Source organism: Capricornis sumatraensis, chromosome 14 (genome assembly GCF_032405125.1).
Source record: "Capricornis sumatraensis isolate serow.1 chromosome 14, serow.2, whole genome shotgun sequence".
In the NCBI taxonomy this organism is placed as follows: Eukaryota; Metazoa; Chordata; class Mammalia; order Artiodactyla; family Bovidae; genus Capricornis; species Capricornis sumatraensis.
The window spans coordinates 35,674,631-35,695,599 of NC_091082.1; the positions used below are offsets into that span (position 1 = coordinate 35,674,631).

General features: G+C 35.4%; 1 protein-coding gene across 1 annotated transcript in view; it reads left to right on the forward strand.

The window, feature by feature from the left end:
• LOC138090212 (dynein axonemal heavy chain 14-like) overlaps window positions 1–20,969 on the forward strand; it is a 301,641-nt gene that overhangs the window by 51,164 nt on the left and 229,508 nt on the right. Inside the window, exons 12-17 of the mRNA XM_068985722.1 lie at window positions 968–1,213; window positions 9,775–9,896; window positions 13,237–13,408; window positions 14,675–14,779; window positions 14,872–14,990; window positions 15,771–15,845. Of these exons, the coding sequence (XP_068841823.1) occupies window positions 968–1,213; window positions 9,775–9,896; window positions 13,237–13,408; window positions 14,675–14,779; window positions 14,872–14,990; window positions 15,771–15,845 (839 nt within the window). The remainder of the gene's footprint in view (window positions 1–967; window positions 1,214–9,774; window positions 9,897–13,236; window positions 13,409–14,674; window positions 14,780–14,871; window positions 14,991–15,770; window positions 15,846–20,969) is intronic.

Sequence of the window (20,969 nt, forward strand, 5' to 3'; positions counted from 1 at the left end):
TCATCCTCTGTCATCCCCTTCTCCTCCTGCCCCCAATCCCTCCCAGCATCAGGGTCTTTTCCAGTGAGTCAGCTCTTCACATCAGGTGGCCAAAGTATTGGAGTTTCAGCTTCAACATCAGTCTCTCCAATGAACACCCAGGACTGATTTCCTTTAGGATGCTTGGTTGGATCTCCTTGCGGTCCAAGGGACTCTCAAGAGTCTTCTCCAACACCACAGTTCAAAAGCATCAATTCTTCGGCGCTCAGCTTTCTTCACAGTCCAACTCTCACATCCATACATGACTACTGGAAATAAATGGAGATATTAAATAGGATGACCTATGGGAATAGCAGTAGAATCTTCTTTCAGGGATAAAAACAACAACGGCAGCTAGTTAATTCCAAGATGCAGAGAAGAGCAGCTCTCCAAGTATCTCTATTCTGGTGATTGAATCTGGAGATATTACATCAAGATTTTGTCCAATGGAAATTGGCAGTCAGGGCACATGGAAAGGTCTGTAAATACTCCATTAAAGTATTTTGAGAGACATTTATCCTCATGGAGCTGTGTCAAAGTGAAGCCATGGAAAGCTGTGCCCATTAGAGTTCTCTCAGACTATTATACCCCAAGAATTATCATAGAAAGTAAAAACTTGTCACAAAATAATTAAGCAATTGGCATTAGTGCAAAGAAAAGAAAGCTGAAAGAAGTAATGCTATCTGCAGAATGTGCTATTAACTATTTTTTACACTGACCAGAATCAGAAGAAATAAATACTGAGTCAGAAATTTTCACTGAGCAAGAAGAATGTGAAATAGCAGGATTAAAAAGTGAAAAGGGCTGCTTCATGAAAGTTAGACCTTGAAGTCTCTGGTTAGGATATAAACCTAATTGGTCAGATTTTTAACATATTCATTTAAATCTTCCATTTTAAATGTATCAGGAATTATTTGCTCCATTGGACATTAAAATATTTTTGTTTTAGATGTTTCAGTATGAAAATGAAATAAATGAGATATCAACCTCAGCAACTAATGAAGCTGCTCTTGAAAAAATGCTGTACAAGATTATTGATCTTTGGAACACTACTCCTTTACATTTAGTTCTTCATCACACCGAGGCTTACTCTATCCTAGTAATTTCATCTATAGATGACATATTAGTTCAGCTGGAAGAGTCTCAAATCATACTTGCCTCATTTAAAGGATCTTCCTATCTCGGGCCCATTAAGGTAAATATTATGGCAGAGGAAAGTATCTTAACTGTCTGTAGTTTTATCAGTTCAATTTTTGCATCATGTAAGCTTTTGAATGTATAAATCATTCATGTACTTGTATAGAGGAGAGATTGAATATTTAGCAATTTAAATATTAAATATGACTTTTCATGGAAGCACTGATTATTCATCAGGAAATGTCAGAAACTTTAATTTGGGCAGACAAGGTAAATTTACATCAAATTAAAAATATGACCATTTAAACCATGGCTTTTGCCAGCAGCAGCACTGCTGCTAGATACAGCCACAGTTCTGATAGTCCTCATGCCAGAACTGTTGCCTTGAGATTCTTTTTGCTGAAGTGATATGTTTCACTTTCATTCCCGGTGCTATTTGTCTTAAAGGTAAAGGTTAATCCCATCTCTATATTTGTGTATCCTTGCAGTTATTTTAACAGCTTCTATATCTGTTCTAGTATAACTAGAAATTGAACTCTAGAGTCAGCTTGTATTCAGTGTTCCCTCATAGTGTGTGTGCTAAGTCACTTCAGTTGTGTTTGCAACCGTATGGGGATTCTCCAGGCAAGCAAACTGGAGTGGGGTACCATTCCCTTCTCCAGGGGATCTTCCTGACAAGGGATTGAACCAGCATCTCTTATGTCTCCTGTATTGGCAGGTGGGTTACCTCTTGCGCCACCTGGGAAGCTCCATTGTTTTAACAGCTTCTATACCTACTCTAGTATAATTAGAAATTGAATTACAAGGTCAGCTTGTATTCAGTATTCCCTCATAGTCTCTCTCTGAGCAGCCCCACATCCCATAACATAGCTAAGAGTCATTTTAAAACTTTAGGAATCATAATAAGATATAATAATATAGAGATATCTAAAAGTGAAATTAACATGATTGATTATAGATGGATAAAAAACAAGAGAGAGAGAAATAGTACTCAACAAATAGACTTCACATTATTGGCAAACAAACAGACAGTTAGGGAAAGTGTCACTTATTTAGACCTTAGAGAACAAAAACTCAGTAAATTACAAAAAAGAGGTAAACCAAATAGACTGTTCTCTAACCATATTCAGTAAAATTTAAAAATGAACAGAAAAAGCAGCAAAAAATAGACCAAAACCAGCAACAACAAAATCACCCAGAAAAAAATGGAAATTAAAAAACAGCTATGAGAATGTACAGGAAATGTTAATCAAATTTTTTAAATTAGAAATAAGCAAAAAGAAGAGAATTACAAGTCAAACCTTGTCACAATTGGCTAGAGTTCAATGAAAAGGAATATTCAGAGCACTAAATGTCAATATTTAAAGGTAAAAATGAGTTTAATAAATGATAAATTAGTCCTAGTCAAGAAGCTGAAAAGAACAGACACACACATCCACACACACCACTTCCACTTCCAAGCAAGAAGGAGTATGGGGAGCAGGCACACCATTTTGCCTGAAATACTCAAATCATAACAGAAAAAAATACATCAAACAATGGTTTTAGGAAAATGGACATCAAGCACTGAAGGACAAGGATCCCTGAGAGTTGGCAAACAAGCAAGTTGAGCCCTATTATTGCCCCATCATTCTGTCATTAGTTTCCACACCTGGATTGAGAGAGAGAGGAGGAGTCTGTCTAGTGGGTGGTAGACTCCCTGGTACTAGGAGATGCTGTTGAAAGACTAACAAGCAAAATGAAGATAGAGTTTGCAGAATACAGTATCAGGGAGGACAGAGCTGCACTGAAAGAGAACTTCAGAGATCTGTGGAAGATCCCTAGTCAGGTTTGCAGCATACCTAATCATATGAATGTAAAGAAACTAGTGGAGACCAGGACAGTGGTCACTTGAGAGACTTAGAAGGAACCTTTCACACAGAGCTGGGAACAATACCCATATCCACCAGCTACAATGACAACAACAACAAGAACCTTTATAACTCACAAGCATTAGAGCGCTTAAAAGGATAATGCCACAATAATGTGTAATAATTAGTCCTAGATTAAATGCAGTTCTTGTCCTCCTCAACAAATCTAAAAACAACACTACAAGTGATAAAATTGCTTCTAAGTAGCTTAACTCCATCCAGAATAAAGCTCAAAAATAGGAACATAAAAATATTTAGTACCCAATATAGTAAAATTCATAATGTCTGGAATCCAATAAAAGACTATCAGACATTTAAAGAAATAAGACAGGAGAAATCACAATGAAAAGGAAAATCAACCAGTGGAAACTGATCCAGGACTGACATAGTTATTAATTAGAATTAGAGACAAAGACATTGAAAGAATTATAACTATATTCCACATATTTAAAAGTTAAGGAAATAATGGATGATATTTTTTAAAAGACCAAAATCAAACTTTTAGAGATAAAATATGTAATGTCCAAAGTGAAATAGACACTGGATAAGATTAACAGCAGGAGGAGAAGGAGACAACAGAGGATGAGATGGTTGGATGGCATCACCGACTCAATAGACATGAGTTTGAGTAAACTCTGGGAGTTGGTGATAGACAGGGAAAGGCCTGGGGTACTGCAGTCCATGGAGTCGTGAAGAGTCAGACACGACTGAGCAACTGAACTGAACTGAGGATTAACAGCAGATTAGACATAGAAGGAGAAAAGTTTAGTGAATTTTAAAATATGACAGAAACTGTACAAAGTGAAAAAAAAAGAGAATTTTTAAAAATAAAAAGAGCATCAGTGACCTGCGAGAAAATAAAATAATAGACATGTAATTGGAGTCCTCCAAGAAGAGTGAGAGAAGAAAGCAGAAAAAAAAAATGGAAGAATTAAAGGACAGAATTGTTCTAAATGTATTTAAAACAATAAAGTCACAGATCCAAAAAGTCATTCCACTTCCCCCCAGAATAGTGGAAATAAAAGCAAAAATAAGCAAATGGGATCTAATTAAAATTAAAAGCTTTTGCACAACCAAGGAAACTATAAGCAAGGTGAAAAGATGGCCTTCAGAATGGGAGAAAATAATAGCAAACAAAGCAACTGACAAAGAATTAATCTCAAAAATATACAAGCAACTCCTGCAGCTCAATTCCAGAAAAATAAACGACCCAATCAAAAAATGGACCAAAGAACTAAACAGACATTTCTCCAAAGAAGACATACAGATGGCTAACAAACACATGAAAAGATGTTCAACATCACTCATTATCAGAGAAATGCACATCAAAACCACAATGAGGTATCATTTCACATCAGTCAGAATGGCTGAAATCCAAAAGTCTACAAGCAATAAATGCTGGAAAGGGTATGGATTAAAGGGAACCCTCTTACACTGTTGGTGGGAATGCAAACTAGTGCAGCCACTATGGAGAACAGTGTGGAGATTCCTTAAAAAACTGGAAATAGAACTGCCGTATGACCCAGCAATCCCACTGCTGGTCATACACACTGAGGAAACCAGAATTGAAAGTGATACGTGTACCCCAGTGTTCACTGCAGGACTGTTTATAATAGCCAGGACATGGAAACAACCTAGATGTCCATCAGCAGACGAATGGATAAGAAAGCTGTGGTACGTATACACATATATATGCATATACACTCAGCTATTAAAATGAATACTTTTGAATCAGTTCTAATGAAGTGGATGAAACTGGATCCTGTTATACAGTGAAGTAAACCAGAAAGAAAAACACCAATACAGTATACTAACACATATATATGGAATTTAGAAAGATGGTAATGATAACCCTGTATGCAAGACAGCAAAAGAGACAGATGTATAGAACAGTCTTTTGGACTCTGTGGGAGAGGGTTGAGGGTGGGATGGTTTGGGAGAATGGCATTGAAACTTGTAAAAGGCATTTCACATATGGCATTATCATATGTGAAATGAATCACCAGTCCAGGTTCAATGCATGATACAGGGTGCTCAGGGCTGGTGTACTGGGATGACCCTGAGGGATGGGATGGGGAGGGAGGTGGAAGGGGGGTTCAGGATGGGGAACACATATACACCCATGGCTGATTCATGTTGATGTATGGCAAAAACCACTACAATACTGTAAAGTAATTAGCCTCCAATTAAATTAAATAAATAAAGGACATAGATGTCTTTTACTATGTCTAGCAACGTACTTAGTGATGACAGAGTGAATACTTTTCCCCTAAGATCAGGAAGGGTGTTGTCTATCTTCGCTTCTATTCTTCATCATATGGAGGTTCTAGCCAGTGCATATGGCATGGAAAAGAAATAAAGAAATAAAAAGTAACCATACCAGAAAATAAGTAAAACATTCTTTATATTCACATGACACAATTCCCTATGTAAAAAATTCAATAAAATTACTAAAAAAGTAAATAAAGCTCATTTTAGTAAATTTTCAGAATACACGATTAGTGCACACAATTGCATTCTGTAGACTAGCAGGGAACAATTGGAGTTTGACATTTTTAAAAAATCAATAAAAAATATGAGATACTTAGCAATAAGTATGAAGATATATGTGTAAGACCTATCCAGTGAGAACTACAAAACCCAGTTGAAAGAAAATAAAGACCTGAATAAACAGAAGATATACTATGCTCATGCATACAGAGAGTCAAATGTCAATATTCCCAAAAGATCTAAATAGAGTACAATAAAAATCAACATGTTATCCAACTACTGGTAGAAATTAACAAGCTGGTTCTAAAGTTCTTATGGAAATGTACAGGAACTAGAAGAGCTTCAACAATCTTGAAAAATCTTCTTTCCCAACGAAGTTGGAAGAGTAACACTTCCTGATTTCAAGACATTATAATGCTATAGTAATCAAGAGTTTTATCTTGGTTAAAGGGTAGACAGATAAATGGAACAGAATCGAGTACAGAAATAAGTTCACATATATATGAGTTTTCAATAAGGGAGTAAAGATAGTTCTGAGGAGAAACAATAATCTTTTCAGAAATGGTACTGGCACATTGGACAGTTACATGCAAAACAAAGAAATGCTTTAAACCATATCTTGAGGATATACAAGATTTAACTCAAAAATGGATCATAGGTCTAAAGGCAGAATTTACAAGTATGAGATTTTGAGAACACAACATCAGAGAAATATTTTGTGACCTTAAGCTAGAAAGTTTTCTTCAATATGCCACTAAAAGAATGATCAGTAGGAGGAAAAACTATCAGTTAAATTTCATCAAAACTTAAAATTTGTTCTCTTCAAAAGTCACCATTAAAGAAAAAAATATATAAGCTACAGGCTGGGATAATATCTGCAAAGCATATGTTTAATATAAAGGACTTTCAAAATAAAAACAAGAAATGAGAAAATATTTAAATGGACACTTCACTAAATAAGATATATGGATAGAAAATGAACACATAAAAAGATGCTTAACTTTATTTTTCATCAAATGCTAAAATCCCAATGAAACACCACTATAAACCTCGTAGAATGCCTAAAATTAAAAAGGCTGATCATCCCAAGTGGTGATGAGGACATGAAAGAACTGGAACTCTCATACATTACTGGTGTGATGTAAAATATTATAATAGATTTAAAATTTTTTCAAAAGTTAAAAGTATATGTACCACATGCCAGACATTCCACCTCTAGGTATTTATTCAAGAGAAAGGAAAACTTACTCCATATAAAGACTGGCAGCTTTACTTATAATAGTGAAAAACTAGAAATAACCAGATAAGTGGAATTACTACTCCACAATAAAAAGAAATGAACTTTTGGTATATACAACAACATGAAGGAATCCTAAAATAATTATGCTGAGTGAAAGAAGTCAGACAAAAAAACAATAGATACTGTATGATTCCATTTATATAATATAGAAAATGCCAGCTAGTCTATAGTTTCAGAAAGTGGTTTCCATAGGAAATCACTGGTTTCTATAGGAATAGGATTAAGTCAGTTGGGAGGAAGGTATTACAACAGGGTTTAAGAAACCCTTTCAAGGTAATCAATATGTTTATTATCTTGATTTTGGTGATTGTTTCACAGGTATAAGCATATCTGAGAACATCAAGTTGTACACTTTAAATATGTGTGGTTTGTTGTATTCCATTATACCTTAATAAAGCTGTTGAAATATAGATCCGTTTTAAAAGAAAGAAATATGCTTGGGGCTGGTGCATGGGGATGACCCACAGAGATGTTATGGGGAGGGAGGTGGGAGGGGGTTTCATGTTTGGGAACACATGTAAGAATTAAAGATTTTAAAATTAAATAAAAAAAATTAATTAAAAAAATAAATAAAAGAAAGAAATACAGAGGTTAATCTCAGAAGAGAAACATAAATGAGTTACAAGTGGTTCCTTCTGAGAAGCCACAGTTAGGGGATAGACCAGTCTACTGATTTTTGTGTTATTAATTGATTTTTAACCATTTTTCTATTATTTAATACTATACTAGCTGGAAAAGGATGTCTTATTCACACAGTAGAATTTCCTGAAGTTAAAATAATGAAGAAAACTTAAAACTATTGGCATACACAGTCATCAAGACAGTATGGTACTGGCACAAAGACAGAAATCAATGGAACAAAATAGAAAGCCCAGAGATAAATCCACACACCTATGGACACCTTATCTTTGACAAAGGAGGCAAGAATATACAATGGAGTAAAGACAATCTCTTTAACAAGTGGTGCTGGGAAAACTGGTCAACCACTTGTAAAAGAATGACACTAGATCACTTTCTAACACTGCACACAAAAATAAACTCAAAATGGATTAAAGATCTAAATGTAAGACCAGAAACTATAAAACTTGTAGAGGAGAACATAGGCAAAACACTCTCCGACATAAATCACAGCAGGATCCTCTATGATCCACCTCCCAGAATTCTGGAAATAAAAGCAAAAATAAACAAATGGGATCTAATTAAAATTAAAAGCTTCTGCACAACAAAGGAAAATATAAGCAAGGTGAAAAGACAGCCTTCAGAATGGGAGAAAATAATAGCAAATGAAGCAACTGACAAACAACTAATCTCAAAAATATACAAGCAACTTATGCAGCTCAATTCCAGAAAAATAAACGACCCAATCAAAAAATGGGCCAAAGAACTAAATAGACATTTCTCCAAAGAAGACATACGGATGGCTAAGAAACACATGAAAAGATGCTCAACATCACTCATTATTAGAGAAATGCAAATCAAAACCACAATGAGGTACCACTTCACACCAGTCAGAATGGCTGCGATCCAAAAATCTGCAAGCAATAAATGCTGGAGAGGGTGTGGAGAAAAGGGAACCCTCCTACACTGTTGGTGGGAATGCAAACTAGTACAGCCACTATGGAGAACAGTGTGGAGATTCCTTTAAAAACTGGAAATAGAACTGCCGTATGACCCAGCAATCCCACTGCTGGTCATACACACCGAGGAAACCAGAATTGAAAGAGACACATGTACCCCAATGTTCATTGCAGCACTGTTTATAATAGCCAGGACATGGAAACAACCTAGATGTCCATCAGCAGATGAATGGATAAGAAAGCTGTGGTACATATACACAATGGAGTATTACTCAGCCGTTAAAAAGAATACATTTGAATCAGTTCTGATGAGATGGATGAAACTGGAGCTGATTATACAGAGTGAAGTAAGCCAGAAAGAAAAACATCAATACAGTATACTAACACATATATATGGAATTTAGAAAGATGGCAATGATGACCCTGTAAGCAAGGCAGCAAAAAAGACGCAGATGTGTATAACGGACTTTTGGACTCAGAGGGAGAGGGAGAGGGTGGGATGATTTGGGAGAATGGCATTGAAACATGTATACTATCATGTAAGAATCAAATCGCCAGTCTATGTCTGACGCAGGATACAGCATGCTTGGGGCTGGTTCACGGGGATGACCCAGAGAGATGTTATGGGGAGGGAGGTGGGAGGGGGGTTCAAAAAAAATAAATAAAATAAATAAAATAAAATAAAAAATGGAAAAAAAAGTATTGGCATAAAACCTCTCTAAAAGACACTATTAGGTTAAAACATAAAGCAATTTACAAAACAATTATGCATAATATGGTTAGATTTATGTAAACTGTTAGAGATATTATATGTACATACACATTTGTACAAAAATGTTTAAAGAAAGAAATGAAAGACTATGCCTACCAAAAATATCTGAATATTGTACAATAAGACAACTGGATGAATAGGACATTTTAACCTCTCCCCAAACTAAATATAATTCAATTTACATTAATGTATGTGACCCTCTAGCCACCTGATGCAAAGAACTGACTCATTTGAAAAGACCCTGATGCTGGGAAAGATTGAAGGTGGGAGGAGAAGGGGATGACAGAGGATAAGATGGGTGGATGGCATCACTGACTCAATGGACATGAGTTTGAGTAAACTCTAGGAGTTGGTCATAGACAGGGAGGCCTGGCGTTCTGCAGTCCATGGGGTCACAGAGTCAGACATGACTGAGCGACTGAACTAAACTAAACTGAATGTGACCCTCTATTATAATTACTTTTTTTATGTCAGTGACTCATGGTCACCTTTGATTTGTTTCTATCACATTACTCATAAAGTAATTTTATGTATTTAGATTTGTATGTATGTGCATTTTTATTATTGTAGGATCTTGTAGATGAATGGGATCAAAACTTGGCTCTCTTCTCATACACTCTTGAGGAATGGATGAGTTGCCAAAGAAATTGGCTTTATCTTGAACCAATCTTTCTTTCTACAGAAATACAAAGGTAAAAAACTTAAACTATGTCATGTACAGGTAAAAAAAATGTATAGTAGTGATTTATTTCCTTTAATTTTTGAAAAATAATTTCCTCAGTGAACAGTCTAAAACTATTTTACCTATAGGTATAGAAATATAATCTGCCAAATCATTATTATGTAACCATCTTCCTTTTTTAAAAGATTTAAAGCATCATCTTTATTAAAAGAATCTTTATTTCTCAATTAGTGATATAAAGCTATTAAGTACTGGGAAATAAGCAACAAATGTCATAATCCTTAAGTCACAATGCTAGATGTCTATTTAGTTCTGGAATATTAGTATGGTTTTCATATGAACAATAAATATGTTTTTAATAGTATTCACACATTAGTGATAGTCACTTGCTTTGAACCATGTGCAATAATAGAAGTCCTAATAATAGAGGTTCTACCGTTTCTTTTATTTGTAACATTTGAATTAATTTGTCTTTAAGTGATAGCTCTCAAGAGTACTTGAGACATGTACTCTGTAGACAGAATTGAAACTACGGGCAGTAAATTACACAAGATAGTCTAGAAGCCATTCTGAAGTAAAGTAGGAAGGCCTGGGGAGGGTATTTGTAAGGCATATTAGAACAGATTACAAGAATACCTTGAATATCAGGTTAACTGTTTTGAACTTTATTTTACTGGCAAAGGAGAGCTATTAGAGTTTTACAAAAGAGAACAGTCTAGATGTAAGTATTGCTTTGTAGGGAACAACACACATTTCTGTTATACATGTATGTTTCTTGTCATTTGAATGTTTTAGTCTTTCATTAATCTATATGTATTCTGATAGTTCTCAAAGGTGAAACCATATACCTTAGGGATATGTTCTTTATGACTACAACTTAATGTCATAAATTCAAACTTTAATTCTACTTTCTACTAAAGATTTCTTAAATGATGGCGAGATACAACTCCAGGTTAAGGAATTCACGTTATCACCAAGTTTTTCTTTTCAGGATTTGCTGTGAGGTTAGAAACAGGGCTTTTAATTAAGGGATGCTGAAGGCTTCTATACAATCATTGTCAAGAAAAGAAAAAATAAACCTATGATGGACCTGTCTTTGACTAATGGAAAAATGATGAAGGCCCTGATAACAGGAAGAAGATGTGAAGAGAGGAAAGAGAAGATAGGTTCATTAGAGAAAAAAATTCTTTAAGGGGAATTTTTGAGAGTATAGTATGTAGTGCCATTTACCCTCACTCCCATCTAAATGCAAGTTGTACTAGAACCTCCCAGAGACATTGGGAAGATGCTAAACTAAAGGTGAGATTGAAGTCTCTCCCTGCTAAGAGTTTTGCTAAGCTGTAGAAATTTTTATTTTTGTGTAGTGACTAAGTCGTGCCTGACTCTTTTGGTGTGGGTTGCCCGATCTTTCTCCAGGGGATCATCCCAAACCAGGGATTGAACCTGTGTATCCTGCATTAGCAAGCAGATTCTTTACCACTGAGCCATGAGGGAAGCCCATAACTAATTATTAGAGAAATGCAAATCAAAACCACCATGAGATATCACTTCACATCAGTCAGAATGGTCATCATGAAAAAATCTGCAAACAATAAGTGCTGGAGAAGGTGTGGAGAAAAGGAAACCTTCTTACACTGTTGGTGGGAATGTAATTGGTACAACCACCATGGAGAAAAGTATAGAGGGTACTTGAAAAACTAAAAATAGAACTACCAGTGGGATCCATCAATCCCATTAAACCATAATTTGAAAAGGTACATGCACCCAAGTTTTAATTGCTGAGCTATTTACAGTAGCATGGTAACAACCTAAATGTCCATCGACAGATGAATGGATAAGGTGTGGTATGTATATACAATGGAGTATTACTCAGCCATAAAAAAAAAAAAGCCATTTGCAGCAACATGGATGGACCTGGAGATTATCATAGTAAGTGAAGTAAGTCAGATGGAGAAAGAAAAGTATCATATGATATCCCTTATGTGTAGAATCTAAAATAATGGCTGAAATGAAGTTATTTACAAAACAAAAATTGAGTCACAAATGAAGAAAACAAGCATGGTTACCACAAGCAAAAAAGCAGAGGAAGGATAAATTAGGAGGTTGGGATTAAATTTACACACTGCTATATATATAAAATACATGACTTTTCAGGACCTACTGTGTAGCGCAGGTAACTCAATATTCGGTGATAACTTGTATGGGAAAAGAATCTTAAAAAGAATGGATATATGTATATGTATAGCTGAATCACTTTGGTGTATACTTGAAACTAACACAACATTGTAAATCAATTATTTTCCAATTAAAAAAATTTTTAAGGCTTTCCCTTCAATTTCTTCTCCACCTCAACCTCCAAGCCATTCAAGTTGGAGCTAGGGTAGGATGGGAGAGGAAAATTGCGTGAGCAGAAAAAGTGAACTAGATCACACAACTTCTGAAAACACTTCCTTCATTAAACTCCAACAGCAATAGCAACAAAACTCAATATATCATTAGATTACCATGCCATGTGTGGAGTTTGCTTCCCTTTTCCAAGGAGAGAAAATAATGATAATCTGTAAAAGAAAATTTCTTTACTTATGTTGAACCTGCTTTACATTTCCCAATCTTCTAAGATTAAATAATTATTAATAAAAACTTGGATTTTCTTATACATGCCTTTATATTCTTGCTCCTAAGTCTAGTGCCCTCTCTGCAGTTCTCTTCTCCTTTAACACTCGGATCAAATAGCTTCTTCCCCAAAACCTCTCCCCAAATTGCATTTCCTTTCTAGGATTTCAGTAGCCCTTTGTTTTATTACGCTTTGTAGGACACAGATCGCTTCAACTTAGTTTATATAGAACTTGCTATATATCTATCTTATCTCTCTGACTCAGTGTTAATATTATCTTGTTAAATGATGAATGTATGCCTAATTTATCCTAGTATTCCCTACCAAGTACATCACTTGTACATAATAGACATTCAAAAAAATCTTTTTAGTTAGTGATTGGTCAGCAAAAATATAATCTCAGTACATTTTATAAATTGAACAATGCTGTGCTGTGCTGTACTTAGTCGCTCAGTCATGTCCAAGTCTTTGTGACCCCATGGACTGTAGCCCGACAGGCTCCTCTGTCCGTGGGGATTCTCCAGGTAAGAATACTGGAGTGGGTTGCCATACCCTCCTCCAGAGGATCTTCCCAACCCAGGAATTGAACCTAGGTCTTCCACAGATGGATTCTTTACCATCAGAACCAACAGGGAAGCCCTAAATTGAACAATATTCAGTGGCAAATGCATCTAGGTTATGGATTTTAATTATAGCCCCTTCAAAAACAAAATTATCTCAAATTTTCTTTCTAAAGGCAGCTCCCGGCAGAAGCAAAACTATTCTCTCAAGTCATTTCCATGTGGAAAGAAATAATGTTAAAAATACACAACAAACTGGATGCTTTGCAAATAGCTACCTCTGCAGGAGTCCTTGAAATTCTGCAAAATTGCAATATACATCTTGAATATATAAAGAAAAATCTTGAGGTAAAACTATAACAATTGTAAAGTGGAGAATCATTTTATCTGCAAAATGTAATGCACTACAGAAACTAATTACAATGTAGATTTTCTTCTTTAGCAGCCAACAATATTTCAAACTCTCATCATGTATAAGTTAATGAAAATGCTATTAAAAACAACAAAAATGGTTGAATCAATCTAGATGACATTAGGCAAAGTATCAAATTTTTGAGTGCTTAGTTTTTCTTCACTTTAAAGTGGGAATAACTCTTACCTTGAGGGGTTTTGTGTTAAATGAGATAATGAATTTAAAACACAAGAGCTGACACAAAGAAAGTAGTTGATAATGAATGTTATCTATATTAGCACCACAGCTATTGTTAAGTTGATAAAATCAGTAGAAGTGGAAATTGAATATTTTGATGATTGTATAAATTAATATATTTGTATATTGGTTCATATATTTTTATATTTCCAGTACATTAAAATGTCAGCTAGCCATGCATATCTTTAAAAACTGGTTTTAATATTTGAGGTTTGTGGTGGACATACTCACTTTACTTCATAAACCAAGATTTTTCTTCCAGGCATTCATCCCTTTTGCTTGTTGAACATAAATCTTAGTGGTTATGATTACCCCTCCAGAATACCCACATATGGTAGTTACAACCTACAGAAAGCTCTCTGCCCATGTGTGTGTGTATGTATATAATGTATATATTTAATAAGAGAGTTTAAGAAGTCTTGTTGCAACCAAGAAATTGAAGATACAGGAGAGCAGTAAATAAAACAAGGATAATTCACCCACATAAGTGAGTAGTATCTCTTCCTCTGAAAAGAAGAGTTTAAGATTGGTGAGAACACAGATACATTGTGGGTAGGGGTAGAAATACAGGAATTCTCTGTAGAGTAGAATGTGAAGTGGGCTGCTGAAATGACAACTTATTCCCCTGGAAGATAGGGAATTAAGAGCAGAAAATTGGGAACACTGGAAAGCAATGATGGTAATACTAAAATATTTGTTAATGATCAATAATATGTGTGTGTACATGTGTGTAAGACTTGGATTTTTTGTTTTTGTTTTAAATTGCTTTAGTTATGGTTCTTTTTTTGTTAGTAATTTAAGTATAACTTTTGTTGAGCATAGTATGTTATTTTGACTGATACTACTATGTATACTGAAACTTTAATAATGTGGTTTTTGCATACAAATGTAGGCACAAATGATAATGTAATTTATATCATGATTAAACATACACTCTGAATTTTATTACTTTTGAATCTGTACAGGACTATCTTGAAACTAAAAGAATGATATTCCCAAGATTTTACTTTCTTAGCAATGCTGAACTTCTTGATATTCTATCTGATAGCAGAAATCCTGAGTGTGTACAGGTAATATCATTCATTATTCCCTTTTCAGCAATGTTATTATCGAACCAAGTCAGAGTTTTATAATGTTATTGACATTTGTTTCTGACCCACAGCCTCATCTTGTGAAATGTTTTGAAAATATAAGACGCTTACTGATATGGAAACAAGAAATTGGCCCTCCTGCTGTGGTAATGTTCATATCTGCTGAAGGAGAAACTCTTGTGCTGCCAAAGTATGATATCTATGTTATAAACTAAGCATTTAGGCTCTGTAAATCTTCATTATTTAAAACCTTTGCTTGGAAGTTTCTGACATTTCATAGACATTTGCTAATCAAACTATTTCTTCAAAGATAGTTTACTTATGTAGAGTTTTACCTTTCCATGTCTCTATATATTAATATATCCTGTAAGCCAACACAAAGTTTCAGTATATGAATATAGGTAGGAAGGAAATTTGCTATTTGCTTGGGGTTGCTGATGCTACTCCCACTGCTGTTTCCTTTGACTTCTGGCTTTGTCATGAATGGTTTCCTGGCAATTATAGTAAATGAAGTTCTTCCATTACACTAGTGCAATTTGCTAGCCCTTGTAAGGGCTCCCTAGCTTTTGGCATGAGGTTCCTAAAGTGAGTTGATTAAAAATTACTGTGCCCAAACCTTCCCATTCACAAATCCTCTACCCAGCCCTGACCTTGGCTTGCTATTTGGAAGATTCATTAAGGAAGCCAAAAATGTTTTGTAATATTTATCTATTTTGCAAATTCATATTTTACTGGATCCCTTTAATTTTGCAGATTTATTGTTTTGATGTCAAAATTTCCTAAAACTAGGTGATCTATTTTCTAATTTAAGATCTAGAAATACCAAAGAGTATAGAATTATAGTCGTTTGGCCCAAGAGTATTATAGGTGTAGTTTTAAGACAGTTTTACAGACTGACCAAAGTAGTGAAATATGAATAACAATAATAAAAAGAATTTTTTATAATAATTATTTTTGAAAAAAATTATAGGAAAATCCGTATAAGAAGTGGTATAGAACAATGGCTGGTAAATGTAGAGAAAACCATGTTTGATCTGGTAAAAAAGTAAGTACAATTTTCAAATCCTAAGATTATATGTATATGCATACATATTTTTAAGCTTGTTTAATTATCTACTAATATAAGTGGGAAGTATCCAGAGAAATATATGGAGTATAGTCTTTTATGAAATGGGTTTTGATAGAACACAATGGCACATGACTGAAAGGAAAACACTCATTTTTGCAGTGTAAATGTCAGTTTTAGTGTGTACTCATGGACAACATCTGGACAGTCTTGTGTACTTTGAAATTCATAAGTTTCTGAAGACTGGCCAGGACCAGAACTGACATCTACCTCTGCCTGCTTTCAAAAAACCTAGTGCTCAGGAGGCCTCTGGTTGCAGCCCACTTCAGTACTCTGCACTTCTGTCCCATTTTTGCTTCCTAAGATTGATTATTTGCTTTAGTTTTTTTAATGCTGTCTTCTTTATATTTATATCATTGCATTCTGTTTTAAAGAAAGAGCCTCAGGGTGTGAATTTTTAAAACTAATTTGACTAGATCAGTCTTTTACATTTCCAATTATTTACTCCTAAAACTGTTAAAATGCATCTGAGGAGGGAGCTCTGAGGAGCTCCAGTTCTTTATGTCTCAGTCCAGAAAGAATTTGGTGAGAGGCAAAGTGATAGATGAGGCTTCCCAGGAAGAATCCGCCTGCAGTGCTGGAGACGGTTTGATCCCTGAGTCAGGAAGATCCCCTGGAGAAGAAAATGGCAACACACTCCAATATCCTTGCCTGGAAAATCGAGAGCCTGGTGGGCTAAAGGCCATGGAGTCGCAAAAGAGTCAGACACTAAACAACTAAACCACAATAACAAAGTGATAGATAAGAAGTGACTTACTAGAATAGGTTGCTTGTGAGGCTCACAAGCTGGTGAGCAAGAGGGTGCCTCCCTTGAGAGGCTACAGTTTTATAATCAAAGGAAAAGTGGACAGAGAGAAAAGACCACCTTCTTTCTCATTCTTGACTAGACATCACTTTGCTATCATCAGCTCCTCCTTTTCATTAGATGGGGAAGTTTTTCTGTCCCCTCATGGTCAACCTAGGACTCTCATGGCACTACACAAATCAGCAGAAGGATGGTATATACTAAAGATGGTAAATCATGTCATATTTTAGTATAATGTCACATTTTCCGCTAGTACATGCAGAGGAGCATGTCCTAGGAACCATGAACTTACTGAACTCGCTGGGCAGGATGTGGGTCTCATGTCATCGTTGTTTAACTGTTTGGGGGTGTGGCTTATGCTTTCTTTGCATAGTTTTCTTGCTAGGCAAGCCTGCTTCACTTCGTAGTTAAGTAACCCTGCTTTCTTGAGTGATCATTAACTTCAGGGGTCTCCCAACCTTTTTTCTTTTCTTACAGTCCTCTAGTGGAATTAACTATTTAATTACCTTGTTTCTAATTTTATTGGGAAAGCTTCTAATGTTTCACCATTTATGATACTTAGGTTTCTGGAATATACCCTATATCAAAGTCCAGTGTTTTATTCTATTCCAAGTTTGCAGAGTTTGTTTTTGTTTTTGTTTTTTTTAATAAATAAGGATGTTTAATTATATCAAGGACTTCCCAGGTGGCTCAGTGGTAAAGAATCCACCTTGCCTGGGAAATTCCATGGACAGAGGAGCCTGGCAGACTACCATCCATGGGGTTGCAAAGTGTCAGACATGACTTAGCAACTAAACAGCAACAACAGCGATTACATCAGATATATTATGAATCTACTGAGAAACTCACATGCACTTTTGCCTTTAATTTGTGGATGTCATGAATTATATGAATAAATTTCCTTGTTTAATTTTCCTTGATTTTCTTATTTATTTACTGGCTCCTTATTTCCTAAGATGCATGCATGCATGCTAAGGCACTTCAGTCGTGTCCGACTCTGTGTGACCCTATGGACAGCAGCCCACCAGGCTCCTCTGCCCACAGGATTCTCTAGGCAAGAATACTGGAGTGGGTTGCCATTTCCTTCTCCATTTCTGAAGAAAGCTATCCTAAAATGTTTCCTACTTTTTGTGGATTCATCAATTTCTTTTGTGTTTTTATATCTAGCATGTATTTTGATGCTCTGTTGTTATTCATAAACTTCTTTGTACAGTGTTCTTTTAGTCAAATATCAGTATTTATACCAGTTAGTATTTTTTATTTAATACTAATAATGCCATACTTGTTTCCATAATCACAAACATTTATATCACAATGTTATTTTTAACATTTCTGTGTCATGTAAATATTTCTTGAATGAAGAACAGATTTTAATTCTTGCTTTATTTTGTTTTACTTTCTACCACTACTAAAGTACTTTTCAGTGCTGGTATGCCCTAAAGATCCATTCTCTGCCCTCTTTTTTTTGTCTTATTTCCATCTGGGATGCACATGTCCATGGGTGCTCATATCCATGGACTCCTTACCCTCTAGCTCCCAGTTGGGTAGGGCAACTATGAGACTCTGTCTGCCTTACTGCAGTTTTGACAGAATCTAAGTTCCTTTACCTAAAGTCATAGCTTTGGACAAATGGCCCTTCTCCAAAGTCCCCAACCCTCACCAGTTTCCAGTAATATTGTTCCCCTTAGTCGTTCAATCTTTTCATAACAATGACCCCCATTTGCTAAAATGTGATACTTCACTCACCCTGGTGGGTCCTTTAACCCTGACCTCATCCTCTGCAGAGTGTACCTTCATTAAACTCTCTTCAAGTAATATTTTGAATGTGCTGTTTCCTGCTGACTGATATGCTGTCTTTCAGCAGTTATTTTTATTATCAACACGTTTGGACTCCTGCTTGCCATCCTGTTGTATTCTAACTGGACTTTTGGTTTGGGGTTTTCTTTTCTCTTACTATTGTTAGACTGAGTTTCTTAATCTCTTTTATTGTAGCTATGCTAAAGTTACACTTTTTTCCTAGTGAATACTCAATATTTTAATATACTTAGTGAAGCATTTTAATCAAATTCTATAGTATCTCTGATTTTTCCCCGAAGAGCATGAGTCAATTCATAATTCCCTCTCATTACCTTGTAATTATTTAGGATTTTATTCCAGATTGCTCTTAGTTCTCTATTTATAGGTCAATAATTATCCATGCTTGGGCTTCCCTGGTGGCTCAGATGGTAAAGAATCCACTTCCTGGGTTGGGAATATCTCCTGGAGAGGAAAATGCAACTCCAGTATTCTTGCCTGGAGAATCCCATGGACAGAGGAGCCTGATGGGCTCTGGTCCATGCGGTTGCCAAGAGTTGGACACGACTGAGTGACTAACACTTTCAATTATCCATGCTTAGCAAATTTGTGGTTTGTTTTGTTTTCATTTGCTTCGTCATTTTAGTTTTTCTATTGGTAAGGATTTCTGCTCTTTTTCTTGTTATTAATTTCCCTAAAATGTTTCACCATTCTTGGTTATCTGTTCATATTTATACTGGCAAGTCCCTCTTCTCCTACAAACAAATATTAGTTTCTAATTAAAAATATTAGTTTCTAATATCTGTACCTATCTGACTGTAGGTATTGCTTGACAAGCAAAATGTGCAGGACCTAGTCCTGAGTAGGACTAGAGAAGAGTAGCTTCTCTTTCAATGTATGGAGGTTGCTTTTCATTTCTGCTGGCAGTCATAAGCTACCCATGACATTTGACTGCCACTCTAGTTCCAGCACTGTTTCATTATTTTATTTCATATGGAAAAATGCCAATGTCAGCTTTCTTTGTTTCCTTCCTTCCTCTCTTTACTTCTTTTTCCTCCTTTCTTTCCTACAGTCTTTAAAATGTGTGGAGTTATTTCAGGCTTCATTCAGCTTCTCTGTCCAGCCCCAAACCTAGGAGAACTCCACCAAGCACTTATCTGGATTTTCATTCTGAATGGCTAATAGCAGCTCAGGATGGGGGAAAGGGGAATTGGAGGAGGCAGAGGCCCATTTGTTTCCCTGTTGAGAAAGCCCTCTCTTAATTAATTTTCCTATAGATTCGGCCTGGGCTCTCTCCTGCATTTGTTCAATCTCAATATTTTTTCCATCTGCTAGAAAATTTTCAAGTTTCTGATGCACTAGAACATACTTTCTTGTTTTCCAACTCTTTATATGTATAATTTTTCATGTATTTTCTCTCATTTGAAGGAATATGGTTCAGAATGAAGATACGACTATTTAGTTAGAAATCTTGATCCACTTTCTCCTGATAGATTTTTTTAAACTTAGAATAAATATTTCCAAAACTATGGAGGAAATAAATTATACTGTACTTGTATGTATATTCATATAAATATACACATGAAAAAATAAATATCAAAATAAAAAGCAAAGAACTAACAAAACCCAAGCTAAATATCATAAATATTCATGCAAGTTTGTTTAACTGAGATCAAAATAAAATGTAACTAGATGCTGTTTGAGAGATACAGAAATGCAATAAGTTATGAAAGAAAAAGTAAAGATGTTTCATGAAACAGTGAAAATAAGGCCATTAAATTAAATAAAAGGTCATTTTAATTGGTGAAAGGTGCATTTCCCACTGATATTCTCTGAAATAATTAAGAAGTTATTATAAATATACTTCTCAGCAGCAAAGATAAGAAAATAATAAAAATAGACACTGTTTGTAATGCAGCAAACATTTAAAGAATATTCATTTAAAATATTCTAATAAATGTTGATAATTTTCTTAAATGAAGTCATTTAAGCATTCAGTTCAGTTCAGTTCAGTTGCTCAGTCGTGTCCGACTCTTTGCGACCCCATGAATCGTAGCATGCCAGGCCTCCCTGTCCATCACCAACTCCCAGAGTTCACTCAGACGCACGGAGTTCACTCCACAGCTTTCTTATCCATTCATCTGCTGATGGACATCTAGATTGCTTCCATGTCCTGGCTATTATAAACAATGCTGCAGTGAACATTGGGGTACACGTGTCTCTTTCAATTCTGGTTTCCTCGGTGTGTATGACCAGCAGTGGGATTGCTGGGTCATATGGCAGTTCTATTTCCAGTTTTTTAAGAAATCTCCACACTGTTCTCCATAGTGGCTGTACTAGTTTGCATTCCCACCAACAGTGTAGGAGGGTTCCCTTTTCTCCACACCCTCTCCAGCATTTATTGCTTGTAAACTTTTGGATCGCAGCCATTCTGACTGGCATGA